At 34.2% G+C, this 22,256-nt stretch overlaps 1 protein-coding gene across 3 annotated transcripts in view; it reads left to right on the top strand.

Annotated features, from left to right (window-relative positions):
- Window positions 1-329: 329 nt before the first annotated feature.
- The window catches only part of DACH1 (dachshund family transcription factor 1), a 475,837-nt gene continuing 453,910 nt past the window's right edge, over window positions 330-22,256 (top strand). For 2 of the 3 annotated variants that reach the window (XM_031958462.1, XM_031958461.1), the window contains exon 1: window positions 330-1,408. In XM_031958462.1, the coding sequence (XP_031814322.1) occupies window positions 489-1,408 (920 nt within the window). In that variant the 5' untranslated portion in view covers window positions 330-488. The remainder of the gene's footprint in view (window positions 1,409-22,256) is intronic. The other variant, XM_031958463.1, reaches the window with a different exon arrangement.

The following is a 22,256-nucleotide window of genomic DNA, read 5'->3' as shown; positions in this document are numbered from 1 at the left end:
TTTTCAGCTCATTTTCTCTCTGTCATTCCCCTCTCAATCTTTGATCAATGTACTTGCCAGAGAGAACCGAAGTCCTTCAAACCCCCTCTTTTTCACCTTCATCTTTAACTTTGTGCTAGAGCAGGACCCAAAAAAACAATAGCTAACCCTCCCCCACTTCCTCCCCCCCCCCCCCCTAAAAACAATTCAGCCCCCAATCCCAGCCCCCGGAGAGGACTACTCATTTCGACTTGCGGGACACTTTTGTGCGTGTCTCTCCTGCTTCTTGCTCTTACCCCTCTGTCTTTCATTCTCCCTTCCCCTCTTTTTCTTTTCTTTTCTCTCCACCCCCCCACCCCCACCCCCCGGTTTTCCTCTATTTTCCCCTCTTTATCTTTCTGGGGATTTTTCATTCTCTCGTTCGTTCTCCACCTTTCCTTCCCCTCCCCCTGGTGTGTAGCAACTTTTTTCCACCCCCCAATCTCCTTCTTCTCCTCTTATATGTCACCATGGCCGTGCCGGCTGCTTTGATCCCTCCGACCCAGCTGGTCCCCCCGCAACCTCCGATCTCCACTTCTGCCTCCTCCTCTTGCACCACCACCTCCACCTCCTCGGCGACCTCCTCTCCGGGTCCTTCCATCGGTCCCCCGGCGTCTTCTGGGCCACCCCTCTTCCGACCTGAACCCATCGCGGCGGCGGCGGCGGCGGCAGCGGCGGCGGCGGCAGCAGCGGCGGCGGCGGCCACGGTCACCTCCACCAGCAGCGGCGGCGGCGGCGGCGGCGGAGGCAGCGGCGGCGGCGGCGGTGGCGGCGGCGGCGGCGGCTGCACCAGCAGCAACGGAGGAGGCGGCGGTGGCAGCGGCAACTGCAATCCCAGCCTGGTCACCGCCAACATCAGCAGCAGCAACAGCAATAGCAGCAGCAGTAGCAACGCTGGCAGCGGCGGCGGAGGCACCTCCAACCCCAGCCTCAACGTGAGCACCGCCAGCTGCGGCAGCAGCAGCAGCAGCAGTAGCAGCAGCAGCAGCAGCAGTAGCAGCAGCAGCAGTAGCAGCAGCAGCAGTAGCAGCTGCGGCAACCTTCCGGGGAAACCCGTGTATTCGACCCCTTCCCCAGTGGAGAACACCCCCCAGAATAATGAGTGCAAAATGGTGGATCTGAGAGGGGCCAAAGTGGCTTCCTTTACGGTGGAAGGCTGCGAGCTTATCTGCCTGCCCCAGGCTTTTGACCTGTTCCTAAAGCACTTGGTCGGGGGCTTGCACACTGTCTATACCAAACTGAAGCGGTTGGAGATCACGCCGGTGGTGTGCAATGTGGAACAGGTTCGCATACTGAGGGGACTAGGGGCTATCCAGCCCGGGGTGAACCGCTGCAAACTCATCTCCAGGAAGGATTTCGAGACACTCTACAATGACTGCACCAACGCAAGGTAAAGGGGGGGGGGTCATCTAACACCCAACTCCTTCCTCTCCACCCACCTCCGCCCCCCTCTTTCTCGCCATTCAGTCCTGTGCATCCTCTCTAGCCCCACAGAAGCTTGGCAATCAACGATTCTTTCTTTCCTTTCAGTGGCATTGTTGACAAACCTGATCAAGCTGAACCTCTTCCAGTCTCTCCTGAGAAGTTGGAAAGAGCCCATCCTATCCTGCACTTACTTTCTCCCCTTTTCCTTCTCTTTCCTCTTGTGGGTCCCATGCCTCCTCTATTTACCAGTAAATATTAAACTCTCAGGCCTGGGATGGGGTGTGGGTGGGGGAAAAAAAGGGTCGAGTGCATTTATTGTGAAGGGACTTGGGAGCAAGGGATGAATTAAAAGGAAGGAGTGTATGTGTGTGGGAAGATAAAGGAGCGAGAAGAACATTGAATCTTGCGGTGAAACTCATTCTTTCTTCCTCTCGGTTTGTCAAAACCTGGGAACACCTTGTCACCACCTCTGTACTTCCAGAGAGGCTTGGGGTGAGGCATGGGATGCTAGCGCTCTCCAAAACCAGGCACTCTGGAGTGCTAATCTCACTGGAGTGTGATTTGTGTTTGGTAACGGAGCGTGTTTCCAGGGGATGATTAAAATGAGGTTGAGGGAGATTGAAAATGGGGGAACAGGGCAGACCGCTGCGGAATCCAACTCCGAGGGCTTTCCCAGCCAGGCAAATAGGCTAGGGGCTGGGCTGGCGTGGGGTGGGAAGATGATCTTGCAATAAGTGGTGAGGATGCCGGAGTAGAAGAGTGTTTCCCTTCCTATAGGAAAGCTAAGGACATACGGTCCCGGGATAGTACTTCAAAGTCTGGGAGCACAACGTTTTGGCATCTAAGAATTGACCCAGTAATTTAACTGCTTATCAGTGTCCCATTTTTCTGGAGTGAATTCAGCTATAATATATAAACGGGAATTAGGGGGAAAGATGCATATTATGAGTGTGAGTATGAGTGTGTGTGTGTGTGTGTGTGTGTGTGTGTGTGTGTGTGTGATGGTAAGAAAGGAAGAAAAGTGAAGCTGTTGCTATGGGGCAAAAGAGAATTGGCAGGCGGATTCCCTTCTGATGGGGGGGAGTTGGGCTGGGCTAGACTCAAAGGTTGAGCTGAATTAGGGGGAGAAAGACTCCAGGTCCCTACTCTTTCTGGGGTGTCTCAATGGAGAAACAGGTGCGGGAATTGGGCTGAGAAGATAAGCTGAGAAGGCTCGAAGGTGCAGTTGCTTTCCCAGTGACTGCCTGGAAACCTAGTAGTGCCTTGGGATATATTAGCCACCAGTCCAGTTTCTGAGCTGTTTCATAGTACGATATCTGAGTGCTCTGAGGGGCAGGATTGTACCGGGAGGGGGCGGGAGAGGGGCAGCTTTTAGGGATTTGGGAGACTGTAGGATCCCGGATCGTTCCTTAAATCTTTTGCCACTACACACATGCACACGCGCGCGGACACACACACACACACGCACACACACACACCCTCCCGCTCTATCTCTCTAGCCCCCCTTTTTTCCAATGGGAACAAGTTAAATCTAGAACAAGGTGGAAAACGTGTAGTGAAAGTTGTTAGAGCTTCGTTTAAAAATGGGAAGGGCAAAAGGGGAAGGGATAATAACATGCATAACTTTCCTAGAAAAAATCAAATGCTATTGGAATAAGCGTGAAGATAAGAACAGAGAAGACTCCTTCTCTTCACGTAGTTGATTTGGACGGTGGGATGGGATGTGGTTGAAGGTAAAAGTTACTTTAGGACGTAACCACAAAGGAAGAGCTCCCTTGTTGTCTGAAGGAATGAAAAGCAAACTAGCTCAGATTGTCAGACTTGCATCTGATTTGGCTACCTCAAGGGTGATGATAAAGCTCAGAAGACAAAAATCTGGGGGAGGGAGGGTCCACTCTGCAAACGCCTCCGAATTGTTTGGGGACAGATACTCTCAGGTAGTTATTTGAGAATCTTAACATATAGGTCCTGAATGAGCTGCTATATCAAAAAAAAAAAAAAAAAAAAAAAGATTCAGTAGCAACATGTACGAGCAAAGATTTGCCACCTCCCACTCACTCACCCCTTTAATTTTACTTTTTTTTTTTTTTTAATGACATTTCTTGTTCGATTTTGGTTCTATGAGCTTATCTGGGTGAGTTTAAAAACAGGTGTCAGTTAAAGGATGGGTGGGGGGTAGGAATAAGGAAAGGCCTTTCCCGGGATAATATTTAATAATGAATGACCAGGAGAGAAACATTTACTAAGAACTTAGAGATATTATTTTTGCTACTATTGGTCTGAGTAGGAAACTCCTAAGTGGTTGTTGGGGAAAAAAATGACTTTTTATTTAAAGGAAGTTTAGAGCTAGATGACCACAATTGTAATAACTTCTCTGTAGGTACATTTTCTTTTAAAGAAAATCTTATTGTTTAAAGTTCAGTATAATTCTATTCATTAAACAAATAGCAAGTCTAAGTTCTGTGTATTACAGCACAAATTGTACTCCTTAAAGATCATTTCCCATTAAATCTTGGTTAAGAACATTTTCATTATAATGTAAAATGATAAATATGCCATTTAACTGCTCACATAAACATGTTTTTTCTATTTTTCTTAAATGTGTAAGGGTTTGGAACTAAAGTTTTGTCATACTGTCATGGCCTATTAAAAAAAAGCACATAGGTCAAAATATTCTAAGAGTTTTCTGTACAGCTTAAGGATAGTTCTTAAGTTTATAATCAGAATGATACAGCGTGCTTTAAAGGATAGATGCCCCAGAATTGAAAGACCAGTTCAAACCATTAAAACAAATCTTTAATTCTACTTACCACTTCAAAAATATCTTATCATTACTGCGATTATACTGTTGTCCTTTGGTATTAATACTTTAGTTTGCAGTTAAATGTGATGTTCCATCAGGCTTTCTCAGAGTATTTTTAGTTTTAAAATGTATTAGTTGCCTCCCTTGGTACATTTTGATCTTTTATTTACCACCATCTCTTACTCATATTAATGTTTGTAGCATACAAATTCTGTCACTTTGTTTATAAGATATTTTGCTACATATTACTGAGATTTCCTAATTCAACCAAGAATTCCAGAATTTGGAGGTCTAGGACTGGGATTAGGAATTCTTTATTTATTTTGCTACAATATGTTTGCTAAAATAATAGTGTATTATTTAAAATCATTATGGTGTGTTTTCTCTGAAATACTTGGAAAGAAGCACATTTTTTTACATCTTAAGTTACAAAACTAAAACAACTTTTTCATCCCCCAAAAGGTAGTTTAACCCACCTACAATAAAACTCTTAATTTGTTTGTCATGGATGACTTTTTTACTCATCTGGATTTTGGTTCTCTTTTTCGTTGTCTTTTATGTTTACCAAAAAAGAAAAGAAAACCTAAAGGAAGAAACTACACAGGTCAAAAAAGATTCTGCATTAGAAGGCAACTTAAATGAAATGTCTGTTTTTCAAATCTCAATGTTCACAGCCTTTTTATGTAGTTATCTATTATTATACCCCAAAAGATATTCCCAGTGTTTATATGGGGAAATTGAGGAACCATGATATTAATTAACTTATCCAAAGTCCACAAGTTAATAAGAAAGTTTGAATGGAATAGGATTAATTTCTTTGCTTTGACTACCAGTGTGGTGTTTCTTAATAGCCAAGTAAATGCTCAATCAGTTTGTTATCACCATTTAAAAAAAGATTAAAAAAAAAAAAGAGGATATTATCAAGAGGAAATCACCTGTGGGTTAACCAGAACTTATATAAAGACTTCAACATAGGATGGGGGCAGGGGGTGTAGAAAATGCAGGAGAATACATTTAGAAGTTGTCAAAGGACAAAGGCAGACCTTGATCAGTTTCCTCCAATTATTTATTAAACTAAACATTAGATGAATGAACTTGGCTGTTGCAAAGGAGATTAGTTAATGAACTAGTAACCATTAAAATCAGTAAACCATCAGTAAATCACTTATTTGTAGATCCAAGTTAGGAATATGTTTATATATATATATATATATATATATATATATATATTCATGTAATATGGAAAAATATTTCCTTTTGCATGAAATTCTAGTTTCCCTAGTCTTGATTGCATTGGGTTTTTTATTTGTTTTCCTTAATACCAGTTTATGATTTAGGATACTTAGAACACAGGACTTACTGAAGTTGGACTAAAATATTTCACTTCCTTGCTTAGATGTATGTGGACTTCTTTTTAAATCTGTAGATGATACACATCTTTAGTGCTATAGCTGTAGAAGTATCACTGTAGCTCTTCATCATTTCATTTTATGAGTGGATTTAGTGAATGGATTACAGTGAAAGGTTTCTCAATTCTGTATTCTTTTAAGGAAACTTTTGTAAAATACATTATGGATGCATTTGTTTTAGAAAAAGAAATGTGATATACTGAGAAAACATGTTTTATCTCTCAGTTTCCCTCTTTTTTGGGGAGGCACTAACTTTTGACATTCTTTAATTAACTGGCCCACTGAGACAGCAGGTATTTATTTAGGATTTTATTCTTTGGTTGGCTTTCTATATCACAGATTTGTGTTTCATTATGAAACTTTAAAATAAAACCATCCCTCAGCTCCATAATGTTTATACACACAGGTAAGCCAGTTGTAGCACAAAGATAGCCTTTCCATTGATTACACTAAAATTAAAAAAAAAAAAAAAAGCCAGAACTGATGGTTTTGTATTGTAACAGATTAATGATAGAAGTTAAGTGTAATCTTTTTTATACACTGTGACTTAAGAAGATTTATCTGATAAATTATGAAAGAAAATCCAAGTTTAGGATCTTTTAAAATTGCTTACCATTCTTTTTGACTCAAATACCTGATCCATGTTAATATACTTGGTGAGTATGCTGATATTGTTATTAAGTAAACATGACTATTCCAGTTGAAATTAGCTATGGGGGGGGGGAGAATATTCTAATCTAGGTTTTACTTTACCCAATGAAATCATTTATTCAACTAACCCAGTAGTCTACCTATAGCACTATAATCCATCCTTAATGTTCAATGTGGGGTGTTACCCTATATAATGTTCTCAGTTATTTAATATGTTGTACATAGTTGTGGTGATGAAGGTTTACTTTCTAACCTCCACAGATTATTAGTTAATGCTCTGAAGCATGACATTTGATTACCCATAACAATATTTTACATTCTGTAGTTAAAAATGTTATTATAAGAACTAACTAGGAAAGATATTGCCTTTTAGAATGTGAATTGAAACAACTGGGTGTGTGTGTGTGTGTGTGTGTGTGTGTGTGTGTGTATGTATGTAGAAAAAAAAAGCTTTCTTCATGTGAGTCTAATGCTATATCCAAGTATTTTTGGGGGGGAGGTCTAATATCTTACATTAAGTGAAACTTGTTCGGGAGTTACTGAGAGCAGCTATTAGTCACCATACTCCTTTGATTGTGTCACCCTATGTTGATTACAGCCTTGGCTGGCTTTTAATATATTTTACTCTTCTTTTAGCAATTCTCTATAAGCAAATTATCAGAATATCATATTTTACTTTATTATTTTTTATTTAATGCTTTGTTTTTGGAATACAAGTTGCACTTATAAATTGGATTAATGTGCTTGATGTCATTATTTTAGCAATGATTTGTGATTTGATTAACATGTAGCATTATTTTAAATTTCCCAGTTATTTTGGTAAACTGTTCCATTCAATTGCTTTTGGCAGTCAAGTAAATTAATAATTAAAATTGCCTTGTGTTAGCAGAATAGAGTGCACATACAATAAAATACAATAAGAAATGACAACATAGTAAACTGTGATTTAGCTTCTTTGTGATAACTATTAGAACAATCTTATTTGATATGTCTTTTAGTTAGATTCAGTTAAGTCTATATCACATTTCTCTATATAAAGTAGTTCAGACAAATTTAAAGACGCGAAAGCAGCCTGCTGAATGCTCAACTTAGAAGCAGTTTTTTATTTATTGTATTAATTACAACAGCTACTTTTACCCCTTCAGAGTAACAGGAAGAGTAAAGCCATGTCAACTCTTTGGTCATTTAAAATCTACAATTTGAAAAACACTGTATAATTTTGTTTTGCAATATCATTTGCAATTAAATTTTGCATGACCTTTACATATTTCTTAATATCATAATGGAGATGATACACACATATAATTGCTGAGTTAACTTTAAAAAAACATCATCCATACATCGTTTCTAATATAAATATGCTAGAGATACAATTAAAAGCAGAGAATGAACTTATAATTATTTATTTTTTAGAACGTGGGTCACATGGGAGTTTTTTTGCATTTACTTTTACATGCTACTATTTGCAACAATAAAAGTAAATTAAAACTTTGTTTAAGAATTTGATTTTTATAAGAAATAGCAAACCTATGCTGCCTTGTATCCAGAAAGAAATAATATACTGTACTTATACTGCAACACTTAAACATCTGAGCATTTAAGCAGAGGTTTTATGAATATAAGCTATTCATTGTCATGTCTTGGTAGAGGTATTTGATATAGAAAGTTTCCAGTATCAGCAGTAAACTTTTTGTCTCCCTTTTATTGGTGAAATACATTGCTATCTACAATTAAAAATGATCAATCATTTAAATAAAATGCTACAAATTAGAAATATATATGAATATGTGTATACATATATGAACATGAATATATACCTTTATGTATTATATACACACACATTTCAATTGGTCTATAAATGAACCTATTCAGTTGTGAAGTGAGTATATAATAATTGTTTCTTTTTATATTATGGTAGAATAGGGTGAAGAGTTACATTCTCTTACTTGCCAATTCATTTTTCAAAAAGTCAAGCAAGAAAGTAAAGTTGTTTATTCTTCATTTTTGTGAGTAACTGTGATTCTTCAAAGATGGAATTGGAGAATTTTGAAGATTATTGCTACTTTTGCTCCCACAGAAACAGTTCATGTATAAATGACAACCTGCACATGGACAGAAAAGAAGCCATTTGATTTTTGTCATTCAAAAGCTGGAAACTTGACAAACTTTTTTGCTAAGTAATGCTCTGGAACTTATTGTTAGTTAAATCTGGAGCACAACATAGAACTTAGACATAAATAAAATTGGCTGAAGTTAATGGCTGAAAAGTTACATTTTTTTTAAAGTAACAAAATAAATGTAGAGAATGACAAAAATTATTCATTGATCTCCGATCAAGGATTTTAAAGCAGGTGCTCTGATAATTTCCTGGTGAGCCATTCCACTCTAACCAGGAGTCAACTCTCTGTGAAGATAAGAGGGTGTTTCAATCACAAAATTTTATTCATCTTTAGACCTTTCTAAATTGTTCTCTAAACTAGCCAAATTGCTGAATTCTGCCAACTGTGTGGCAGTTTTCTTTTCTGATCCAAATTGGCTTGGAGTTTAGCTATGCTGTCAAGCTAGGTTTCCTCTGCATGTTTAAGTGTATTTAAATGGAAAGAAAGTTCTTGAAAGACAACTGATTAAACAGAGAACTACACAATACACAGTCAGTTTGCTTACCATTCCTTAGCATATTTGCCTAGGAAGTGGCTAAAAGCATCTTGTTACCTGTTGTTTAAAAAAAGAAAGAAAAAAAGTCTGAAAAGGCATGCCAAAAGAAGACGTTTATTGCAATTGTAACTGATAAAATACAATCACAAAACTTTCCAGAAAGTATAATCACATGGTATTAGTGCCTAAACCATACATCTCTTGTCATGAAGTCAAAAATGATGTCGTAGAACAGCATAGGATAAATATTACCTACTGTATATATTAGAATACTTATAAAAAATCTTGCATTGAATAAATAACAATGTAGATGAGACATGTTTAGAAACATATTGACATGTTTATGAACAAAAGACAAATTCTAGAATATGATGTGTATTGTTATATGGTTTGTGTTTGAACAGTGGTGTTTAGTTTCCACTTTTTCTTAGAAAGGAGAATTTTTAGTTGATCATCACATAAAATGGATCCTAGTAAAAGGAATGAAGAGATATCATATAACATGACACCCAGTGTATCATAACCTTGATTTTATTTAGTGTAAAACCCTTTGTAATAATTTAGTTGTTCCACAGACAAAAAACATTTTTTCCCTTTTAAGAACAAAACTAGCACAAACTAGAAAAGAAAATGTGCAGAAAAAATGTCAGTCACTTTATATATATAAGCATACATATTGAACAGCCAATGTCATTAAGTCATGATTTAGCTGAATGAACAAATGTAAAAGATATCTTCCCCCAAATTTCTGAGTTATAATCAACTTTTAAATATAGATGAAATATAAAATGAAAAAAAAATAATTCTGGTTATTAAATTTTATTTACGTCTTACTTCCTACCCTAAGTAGGAATTCAGCTTATTTAGTAGTATTTAGTAGGTTAGCATTTTCCATAGACAAACATGAAACTTTGGTTTTATAATGATATATATATGTATATATATATATATATATATATATGAAATAAATGATTTTGGATATACTCTCACCATCAGAAGTTTAAAATACTATGTTGCTTCTTTTTGCTTGCAATTAAATCCCCCTTTTTTTCTAAATTAATTCTTTATTATATGCCTTTTTGCTACAAATAGATAGTAAATGGTTAATGTTTTTTTAAAAGATTTAGCAAAGCAAATATTATTAGAATATTTTCCCTCACTTATCCATTCATATACCTTATTCTGGGAGATATCGAGACTGCAACAAGTGTAAAGAGATCATCAGTAGTTCAGTGACACTATGACCATGTTAATCTATAAATGTTCAAATGTTGCTATTTAAGTTCTTAGCCTTGACATCATCCTGTCCCTGCTTAATACATTGAACAGACAAGACACAGAGGCCCAACAAGATGAAAAACATATCTTGTAATCCAATATTATTATTAATGGTAGCAATAATGTTAATATTTGATTTATAATGAACGTAATATCAGATTCTTTTTGATTTTTAGAAGCCTCAAAAAAGTTGTAAGATGACTTCCTTGTTTTCTTATTTTTTTAACCCCCTCAAGTTCCAATCTTCTGGCTAAATATTAATCTAAAGCATGGCATATGAGAAACAACTTTCTCTCTTGAGGTATTAATACTTCTATTCCACACTAGGTGGTAATGGAGCTGAAGGGTTCTGGACAAGTGATTTCTTAATTTGAGAAACTTGTAGTGTGGAAACTCTTTCTATCAACATAGATTAATAAGTTATCTGAAACTTAAAATCTTAGTATTTTTGAATACCACAAATTTGTCACTAGCTTGACATCTAGTATGTGAGAAAGAATTGATTACAAGTCCTGCTTTTCATGCAATGTGACAAATAGCTCTGCAAGCAACATACACATATATATGTATATTGTTTGCAAAAGTATAATATATATGCATTTATTCTATGTACATATATGTATCTAGTTAAATAAATATATTCACACATTTGCATTATATATTCTTTGGCCAACTTAATCTGTGTATAAATTTTATGGTATATTTGTGTGTGTGTCTGCAAATTGTGAAATCATTGAAGTGTGAAATTTAACTCCTTTCATTAGTAATATACAACTTTACAAATACCATGTGAATGATAACAGAGTTAAACTGATTTCAACAAGACACTTTCATGTTAAAATTTATTTTACAAATGAATTGTTCATATATATTTTATTATTAGAATAAGAGCTGGCAATTTTTCCATTTAAAATTTTGAAACAGAACATATCATAGCAGAAGTGAAAAATCTATAATATATATTTGATAACTTATTCAATCAATGGGTTTTGTAAGTAATAAGTTGGCTTTACTTTTTCTTCTAAATGTTTCTATGTTACACTGTAAATTATAAAAATAAAAGGAAATTAAATTGATGAACTATTTTAATTATGGATACGATGTATATTCATTTAATACCACTATTCACTCCTTGCTCGATATTGTTAGATTAAGCCACTTATAGATGTCAGATTAATTTTAGATAAAGAGGGGGTAATTTAACCTTAACTGATTTTTCAAACTTGTTTCATACACAATAAAAATGAATGGTTGAGAAGTCAGTGTACTTTTCATTAGACTCTTGCTTTTATAACCACCAAAATGTGTCTTTAATTTTCAATACAAAATTACATTATAATTGAAAATAATTTTGTACTATATACATATTACATAGCCTTAAGAGTATAATCTGATAGGATTCACTATTGATAATGATAATGCCATTTCCCACCATAACCCCCATTTCTTTATATATACTTATATTCATGTTAATTGTTTTTAAGATTTCCTGTGCTTCAGAAAAAGAATGGCTTCTAAAATCGTTATATAAAAATGATAGGAAAACAATTTCATAGCTTTATAGATATCTGCTCTGTTAAATAGTTTGCCATTGATGAGATGTAAGGGATGAGGGTAAAGGGTTAAATCTGCAGGTGCCAGTAAGGTGATGTATATTATCATTTTATACAGTGGGCTGTAATTGTTTTTGAAAACACCTGATAGTGGATGACTTAAATTGAAATCAATTACTTTCTTAATCTTTTTAAGGCATTCCTCAAATGCTTGCATCATTGGTGAAAGTTCAGACATCTATTGATTATAGGGAGAAAGACTCTTATAACATAGTGACTGCTTATGGGAGAAAATACATTACCTACATGAGGTGGAATTTTTAAAAAAATGAAACCAGTGAACGTTAAAAGATTAATGGCATCTGCTGATTGGATCCCTCTAATTTTGCATACACAGGAGAGAAAATGTATGATACTTAAAGGAGATATTATTTTTATAGAAAAAAGGAAGATTTTTAATTTTCTAAAATTATTTTGTGAGCTCTGATTTTTTTTTCAGTGTTTAAGAATTCTCTGACAAGTGCATATTATAATTAAAGATGAATATGCATCTTCTGTTCAGTTAATTTTTTTCACTCTATCAAAGAAGCATGCAGATTTGAACTTGTAACCAAAAAGAGTGCTTCCATGCTTCAAATTGCCCAAAGACCCCCAGGGATAGAAACTTGACCTGCTTTTATGAAACCATAGAATTACATTTATACAAGTTACCCCATGGGAAAGGAATGAACTGATCCCAATTCAAACCTTAATATTGGAGACTTGTGGGTCAAATTTGATTTTTCTTCTTCTTAACACCTGTTTGGATACTAAAATTAGTAACTAGATAGATTTAAGAAATCTTTTTAATATTATTCACAAATAACATTTCTTGATTTTGTCACTGGTACCAGTTTTATTTTTTACATATGTTTATTTTCTTTTGTAGCAAAACATTTAGAGGTTTTTTTAAAATTCTATTTCATCCCATCCAAAGACAAAGTTGGTTTTAGGGAAAATTTAGTGAACTCATATTTATGTAATTAATTTATAACTACACAAGACTCTCTTTATCAGAAATAGAAACCAGCATCATCTCATTTTAAGTTGTCCTGCTGATTTTTATTTTATTTTTTTAGAATACAGAGATCTCTGTAAGATTACAATAAAATCTTACCAGATTAACATGTTTGAACAAAATAAATTTTCTGTATGGTAGGACAACAAAATGGGATATCAGAAGTCTGATCCTGCTTTTTAATATGTACTTTAAGTGGTAATGAGGTTGCATTGATCACATTTTTTTTTCAATCCTGTAGTCTTAACAATATGTTCAGAAGTCTTTGGTACATGAAAGATTTATTTTATGCTGAGGTAGAAGAACAGGAAAGCAAAAGTCTTTCTCCTTTGACAACTCTTAATTGGAAGCCCTTTAGAAGATCTCCTGGGCAACAAGGTGATGCAGTTGATAGAGCACCCAGGCCTGGCCTCAGGAAGAACTGAATTCAAATCCAACCTCAGACTCTTCCTAGATATGTTATGCTGGGCAAATCACTTAAACTTCTTTGCCTCAGTTTTCTTATCTGTAAAATGAGTTGGAGAAGGCAATGACAAACCACTCTAGTGTCTTTGCCAAGAAAAACCTAAAATGGACCCCAAAGAATTGAACAAGACTGAAAGTGACTGATCAACAACAATAGGAGGACCAATGAGGACCTTTCTTTCCAGGTTTTCTTTTTCTTCCTAAACCCACAATCATATTACTGAAAGCACATGGAAAGTTCTGTGATTAGAAATTTGGGGCTAAAAGTGAGGAATGTATCTTTTAATTAAATTAAGTAAAATAATAATTTGAAAGGTCCTATACTTTTCTATTGTTTAACTTTCCTAACATTAGACTTAAGTATTGTGTCTAATTTCCTTACAAGAAGAAATCAAGGAGGATTATTGGAGTTTCTCCCTAGGAAGAAATACTTTCTAGGCTTATGAAGACATCAATAAATTTTTGTGGACAAGCTAGAAAGTTATATAGTGTTTCTTACTAGCTTCAAAAGTCATAACCATACATTTTAAAAGAGAATTTTGTTTTCATTTTCCTTTAAGCAAAAACTTATTTCAGTTGTAAACTGATATTGTCAGTGAGTCCACATAAGTACAACTAACTTGACTAAGATTGAAATCAGTAGCCAGTTATTTAGATATGTCCAAATACCAGTTTGGCTTCATGTTGAAAAAAATAGCTGAACATTTGCTGGGTTATTTGCCTTCATTTTGCCTCATTCTGAGGATGGTATAATACTTCAAAAACTACCCGACAGGTCCTTCTTTAATTGTGAATGAAGAAGAGGAGATGACCTCATTGCCTCCAGTTGACAATTTACACATCTAGTCCAGTTAGTATAGTCATGTTTCCTTTTTATCTCAGTGACTGATGGCAGTTTTATTTCTTTCATACAGTCCAGTATGACACAGTGGGAAGAGGACTGATTAGGTGATAGAGAACATGTATTTGAATCCTCAGTCTTGTTCTTTTGATATAATCTTGGACAAGTCATCTTCCTTCTCTGGCTCTCAGTTTCCTAATATGTAAAATGAGAAAGTTGGACTAGGTGATTTCCAGTGTTTTTTTTTCAGCTTTAAGTGAAAAACCTGTGATAACTGATGGTATAACTAAGGGAATTAAAAATGTATGAAATATTCAGATTAATTTTCCTTTTCAAATTCTAATAAAGAAATATGGGGGGAAAGAATGGATATATAGGTGGCTAGAAAGCATTTTACATATATTTCCCTTATTAAATTTTTTTACTATCAATATAAAACACTGCATGAAAATATCCTTTATGTCTAGTTTCTTTTTAAATATAGTTACAGTAATATTTTTTAAATGAAAAAATACCTTCCAAGTACTGAAGTAGATATGAAATATGAAATAAAAATAGTTTTAAGGTAAATTTTTTTTCTGTGAAGTTAGAATAAGGTCTTTCCCCAACTCCACTAATTTTCAAATATTTTTAGTTCAGTTTTCCATTTTGAGGTTAGAAAAAAAATAGCATAGTGGATTCTGCAATTGACCTAGAGTCCTTGTGCACTAACTTTCTCCCCCACCCTTTTCTTTTTGGGAGGGGGTTAAGTGAGGGCCCATGACAGGGATGCTGTTTGTTTTTCACAAAAGTTGTTTGTGATTTCAGGTACTCCTGGGAAATCTCTTGATCAGATTCACATCTGTTCCTGTCAAAGTGGGTGCTAAGATACCGGTCACCCAGCAACCATGTCCAAGAGGGAATTGGGCCGATAATAACTTCAAAAAGGAATGACAGATGCTAGATTAGGATGAAAGACAAAACGCATGAAAAATGAGCTTGTTAGAATCAAAAAATTGTTCAAGCACCTTTATGCAAATTAAATGAATATTGAACATTTGCATGCAGTAATTTCTACTTTTTCTGTTGATTGAAAAGAAAAAGGATGGTACATTTATAACCACAAATGTGACTTCTTCTTTTTTGCATCAATTAATGTACAAAGAAGTATTCTTTAAAAAAAATAAGATTAGCCATCTGGGTTCTTAGCTTTATACCATGAATGTCACAATATTTTTCTAATGAAAGTAGTTCTTTTGGAAAAAAATATTTTATCTGCAAATTCATTATAACAAACAAATAGTCCTGTGTGAACCGAAATTATTTTCAATGAATTCAATTCCATTTTTTAAAGTAAGGATTTCAATAGTATCCTTTTTCTGTTGTCCTTGAAATTGGTTAATGTACATTAATAAAAGATCACACAGGATGAGTTCACACCAAATGCTAAGGTTTCTGATTGACTGGTCAAACAAGACTGCTTTAAAATAAAAGCTAGTGGCTCATACTTAAAGAATGATACTAGAAAGCTCCCATAAAATAACACCATCCCAGTTTTAAGGTGTTTCTTGGATATTCCATGAATTTTTCTATTGAAATATTCATACAACAATCAGAGTTTAGAAAGGCCTGATAAAATGTTCTGATTGAGAAAGGATTCTGTGTCTTGGTTTAGCAATGTCTAATGTGGTCACGTACAGAAATTGATTTTCTTCAGAAATTAATTAATTTTTCATATCGCCCTAAGCTGCAGTTAAAAAGAGTGCATACTTGTCTGTTTTTTCCAGAAATATTGCCTAATCATATTAATACCATTGCCCCAAGGATGAAAAGATAATTGTACAAATGCATTTGGAAATATGTATCACTGAGTATTTATGATTAAATTATGCAAATGACCTAGCTCTCATCCTTTCCAGACCCAGATTGTCTAATTAGGATTGATATGCTGAATAGATGTTCCAGAATTTGAATACAAGCATGTCCAAGGAGCAGAAAATTGGAAATGACAAGGCTGAAATCCTAAGAAAACTGTCTTTCTCTTTTATACTTTGTTAATGTGGTGTTAGCAGTTGCAGTTTTTCCTTTGGCTATATTCTGACTCATGTGTTCCTGTGAGAAACAACTCTACAAAATGAATTTAACTTTAGCAAATAATAGTTCATTTCCATTCAATAGTGATTTTTAAAATTACATACCTAATCAGTGTTCTAGCATTCAAAATTTCAAGTTTCTTTAGACAACATAAATTAATTCTTAATTAGACAACTACTATTTTTACTGAGTTAGGTCTGGAATTATATTTCTAGTTTGTAACCATTTTTAGAACATTTTCTTACTCTTATTTTGAAACACATCTTCTTACCATTTTCCTATAGGATATATTTTCTTAAGTCTGTCTTTCATTTATCAAGCAATTAAACACATACCCTTTTAAACTAGCATGCATTTTAAACAATTGATTTGGAGGGGAGGTTGGAAACACTACACTTGAAAATGAACAGTGTTCAAATTTGAGGTCCTCAGCAGGTTTTCTCCCTCATTTATTACGCTCATTCATCTTAGAAGGAAGGGTGGTAGTAAGTAGTTATGAAGAGTACTGAACTGTCAGTACTCCAGCCATTGTTAAGCAGCGGGTAGTCACTCCCTCTGAACTCTGCTGGCTCCTGCTTCCCATCTGCAGGATGATGGATTGCTATGTTTAATACATTTCAGCTTTTGTCTGTCATAGTGTGGACAGACAGCACTATCAATGATTTCAACAGTGATTAGAGAATAGTTTCTACCCACTCCTATTGGCCAGACAGATTCCAGGAATGTTTGAAGTAACAAACTGGTTGGCAGTTTCACCATACAAACGTGGGGTTTGATATCAACTGTATGCTCAATGTTTTAAACCAATACTGAGCCCCACTGAGAATTGTTAAGACTACATAACCACTTTAGAACAAAATTACACAAGACAACATTAAAAAACGTTTGATTCTCAGTCTAAAATATTCATCCCAAGTGGTTTCAAGTTTGAAGATAAATTAGTATTCTTTTTATAGTAGCAATAAGTGTTTCCTAATAGGAATACATTCCATAGACTAGGATGTCACTGGTGTTATGCCCATCAGTCCTGAAGCATTTAGTGACTATTGAGAAGGTAAACGTACAGGGATCCTGGTAAAAAAACAGTACATTGTGACATAGCAAGTATCATGCTGGGATTTGCTAGACTGTGAGTGCTTTGTGATTCAAAAGTCCAAAGACTGAATGATTCCAACAACCAGAGGTCTCTTTCCACCAGCATAACATTTTTTCCCTAGTGTCTTATTGTATTTATAATGGTGTCAAGGAAATATATTTAATAAAAGGAAAAGAAAATGTTCTTTTAAATCTCATATTATTAACATGGATAAAGTTTTATTTAAAGAGTAGAATTTGCTTCTAAATTGAATAGCATTGATAAAAATGCTGTTAAAATAACCTTAGAAGATTAGCCTTTTAAAAGGATAATTTATCTCATTTTGTTTTTTGTTAATCATCCAAGCCAATAATTCAGGTTGTGTCTAATTTTCACTTTATTTTGAAATACAAAAAATCTAAATCAGGAGACATTACTTGCTTTCAAAATAGTGTTATTAATAGCATAGGATAACTAAAAGCACTGATGGCCAATAGTAAAGGCCTGATAAAGGCTGCCAATAGTACAAGTTCATAATATTCTACACAATCATTTTAGATTGACTTGTTAAACTTCTTTTCAATTTAAATTCTGTTACCAGTGTATTGGGCAATTCTACACCTTGTGAGATACCCTTTTATCAGGAAAAAAAATCAGAGTTATTCTAAAAATGATAGTGTTTGTAAACTTTTGTCCTTGAACTAACATTGTGCTGGTTATATTCGTGAGTTATTTGCAAGATACTTTTCTTCTAAATCTAGATTTTTTAATTGTGTAAGCAAAACATCTTGATCTTATAATTTTAAGAGATGGCACATCAAGACTTTCCTTGTTTGCTACATACTATACTATACTATACTATACTATACATACATACATTGGTAAAAATGAAAATATCATAGCTATATACCTAGCTATTATCTGAACATTAGAAAAGGGGCCATGCCAGATTCATGCCAGATGATTCATGCCAGATAGGAAGAGAAAATGAAGGCAGCAGGTTTTTCATCAGGAGCAAGAAGTTGGGGGTGATAACAGATGAGAGTATAGATGTCTACATGTGCCCACACATCCATATATGTATACAAGTCATTATGGAGTATAACACAATGATTGAGGTATAGTTGAATGTATCCCAAAGATATGTGCCTTGATGTCTTAGACTGATGGTAGGAATAAATGTAAAATAGTAGGTCAGTGGTCTGATCTTTTCCTCAATTCTTTTAAAACCACTAGGAACTAGAATTGGTCAGGACCTTGGCAGACATCTAGTCCAAGGGTTCTTAATCTGAGGTCCTTGAATTTAAAAATATTGTTAACTAGATTTCAATCAATTGGTTTCTTTAGTAATCTTATGTATTTAATTTTATGATAAAACATTCTGAGATGTCAGTAGATTAAGAAGCCTTGATCAAACCTTCCATTTTACAAGTAAGGACCCTTACAAAAGTGAAGTAACTCGCTAAGATCATATCATTAGTAAATAGGAGGACTTCAATTTATATGTTCTAGTCACAGTTCTTTTATATCCTTTTGAATATTGTGCTCTTTTATTAGTCAACACTGTGCTTGTGAATTAAACCTTAATTAAGCATTGCAAGATAAGAGTAAAATTCAAAATAAGAGAGGTAGATTGTGAAAGTATAGGGGAGGGTGGAGGTCTAAAACGGACAGTTTAAGGATGATGATTGGGAGATTAAGAGGATCTCACCACAAATTTCAGGATTTTGAATAGGTTTTTACCCTATTTACTCTGCTCAAAATATTCTTCCATATAGCTCTGGTATGATATTGTCTATGGAATCAGAGGATAATGTTTAAAATGAACTCTGGACTTGATTCAATTCTTCCCTTGTAAAATGTAAGGACTGATTTTTATTATTGGATCCTTTAAATTGTGTTCGACTCTTCATGACTCCATTTGGGGTTTTCTAGGTGAAGATACAGGAGTGGTGTGATATTTCTTTCTCCAGTTCATTTTACAGATGAAAAAAAGTTGAAGTAAACGGGATTAAATGACTTGCCAAGAGCCAAAAAGCTAGTAAGTGTCCAAAACTGGATTTGAACTCAGATCTTCAAGATTCTAAGTCTGATGCTCTATGGACTGCACTATCTAACTAGGATTAACTAGATGGCTTCTAGGATTTCTACATTTACAATTCTATTATCTTTAGGCATGAGTGCCCTATTGTCAAATTACAATATAACTCAGTCTGATTTTTACTTGACTGTCATTTCTGCTATGCATGATATTAAATAAGAGTTTAATTAAGTGTTGTAAATATGAAGTTACATGAGCATTAAAAAATCCTAGATGAATGTGACCATATTTTGTACAATTTAATGGGGAAAACATCCTATCTGGCATGTATCTTTTCATCAGCCCCCATTTTATGTCGAGATAATGGCTAGGTACATAGACAATTACAGTTATGACATTTTCATTTTTACCAATGCATTTTCATAATCTCCACTATGAGAAAAATGGACTCAAAAGCAAATGATACTTATACTTTTGTCTTCCATCAAATAGTTTAAAGACATCAAATAGATCTACAGACTGGAACTTGATTTTTTTTTTACCCCACCAATGTAAGGTATCATAGGATTATCATAGTTGGACCTTCGATGATTTCTAAGCCAACTTCTCAATATACATATAAGGAATTGAGGGTCAAGTCACACAAGTGAGAAGCAGCAGAGCTAGAATTTGAATTCAGTTTCCCTGACTTCAAACCCAAGGTTCTGCTCTACCTCACTGCCTACAGAAATACTTTACTTTTGCATGAAAAAGGAATGTTTGGGTTGTTTTAAATAATAGTTTAGAATATACCTGATTTGATTAACAATATATTATTGTAATTGTCTAACAAGGCATGCATTGATTGAAATGGTATGTATGTGTATATATATATATATATATGTGTGTGTGTGTGTGTGTGTGTTTATTTTATTTCTGATAAGCCAATTAACAATCACGATTAATTAGTTACCATGTGCAGAACACTATGATAGGTGCAAGAGATACAAAACCAAGGGAGAGCTAATCACTGATCCCAACAAACTTATTTTTTTAATCTAATTAATTTTTCAGTTAACAAAAATCTATTTTCTTTTCTTCCTATACCTCCCATTTGAAAAAGAAAAGAAACTTAAAAAAAACCCTATATATATTTACATAAAACAAATCCCCACATCAATAATATCCAAAAAAAAGACTAAATTTGCATATCTGTTTTAGGAGATAGGTAAGATTTTTGATTTCTTTGAAATGATATTTGGTTATTGTATTGATCAGAGTTCTTAAATTATTCAAGCATGTATTTATGTTGGGATTGTTGTACACATTGTTCTCATGTTTCTACTATACTCTGCATCAGTTCCTACAAATCTCAGGTTTCTCTGAAATATCATCTTCATCAAAGTAGTTCCAATATAAGTTTTTATTTCTTTGTTTAAGAGTCTTTGTGGCCCTAGCAATCAATGAGGAAAATAGTGAATTCCTCACCTCTAGGAAGACTTCTAATGAGCTGATTGTCTTCTTAATGAAGATGTTATAGATGAGATTCATGTTTCAGGTGTGAATTGAATAAGATGATCTCATAGCTTTTCATTTCTTTTAGGTTATTTAAACTGAGTCTTTTTAATATCATGTTAAATATGAAATCAGTACTTCCAAGTTCAATATATAAGGCTTCATTCAGTGTCATGGTGAATCATTTTTACTGAAATCTATAGGTTAATCTTCCTTTTTTGTAGATTATAATTAAGTTTGCACATGTAGAAAGCCATTTTTAAGGAACAAGCTATGTACTTTAGCATCCATTTTGACCCCCAAAATGTCAACAATAAGAGATTTTTGGATGAGGAAAAAAACTATTTCATTACCATATTGTCTTTTTGAGATTTATATATTTGTCTTCCATGTGTCAAAAATTGTCTTTTAAAAGATATTCCTAAATCAAAATGCAAAGCATGAACAAAAATCTATTTTGGTTCTTATTCTCACACCTCCTCTTGCTCAGTGTGGAAATTCATTTTAAAATACATTCTAACTCTATAAATTTGATATAAATACAGTAATCATGAACTTGATGAGCTCTTAAAATTTTCTTTTTTAGAATGATATTTAACAAACTTTGGTTGATATTAACTTTTAATAATATTTAGATTTGAAGGCATTGACATGTTTAAATCATCCAGTAGCAATATAAGAAAAAATGCTGAAAGTATATGAAGAAAATTATTTTTATTATTCTTCTGAGAATAGCATTAAGCATTTAAAAATGCTTCTTATAATTCTTTCACTTATCTTAGGCAAAGAATTTTACAGAAGTTAAAGACAATTATCAACTATGACTAGAAAAATTTACTTTACACGAAGATGGAATATGCCAGTGTTTTTTTGAAGGGGATTTTTAAAAATAAAATTTAAGTTTTAACTCAAACAAAATTAAATTATTTTGAATGAAAAAATGAAAATAAATTTAATAATAACCTGCAATCTTATGTGTTCAAAATTAGTTTAGAACATATCATCAAACATTTTAACCTAAAACTTGGAGTCTGACAATTACTGTGTAAACTCTTCAATAGGATATAATCTTCCTTGTTTCAGACAACTATGCCTGCTCCTTTGTCAGTGAATTTATGAGTGTCTTGACGGTTTTGTAAATTATGTATCACACACTGTTTCTCCTTTGTTAGATTGTGAAATTTAGTAGGTTGTTGAAATTGTGTCTGATTGATTTTCTCCTTGGCATTTTCCTACAAAGGAATCCAGTGTCTAAAATTCAGCAGGCGGGGGACAAATCCAGGTGGATTCCTTTTGTTTAAGCTTTCTTTATATGTCAGTAGATTTGTGATATTTGTGAAATGACTTTTTTTTTTAACCCTGAAAGTGCATGATAGATCTACAAGTACATGGCAGCAAAAGAATCTTAGTCCTATCTA

Source organism: Sarcophilus harrisii, chromosome 3, assembly GCF_902635505.1.
Source record: "Sarcophilus harrisii chromosome 3, mSarHar1.11, whole genome shotgun sequence".
Classification (NCBI taxonomy): domain Eukaryota; kingdom Metazoa; phylum Chordata; class Mammalia; order Dasyuromorphia; family Dasyuridae; genus Sarcophilus; species Sarcophilus harrisii.
The sequence above is the reverse complement of the archived record's forward strand: the minus strand, read 5'-3'. Positions and strand labels throughout refer to the sequence as shown.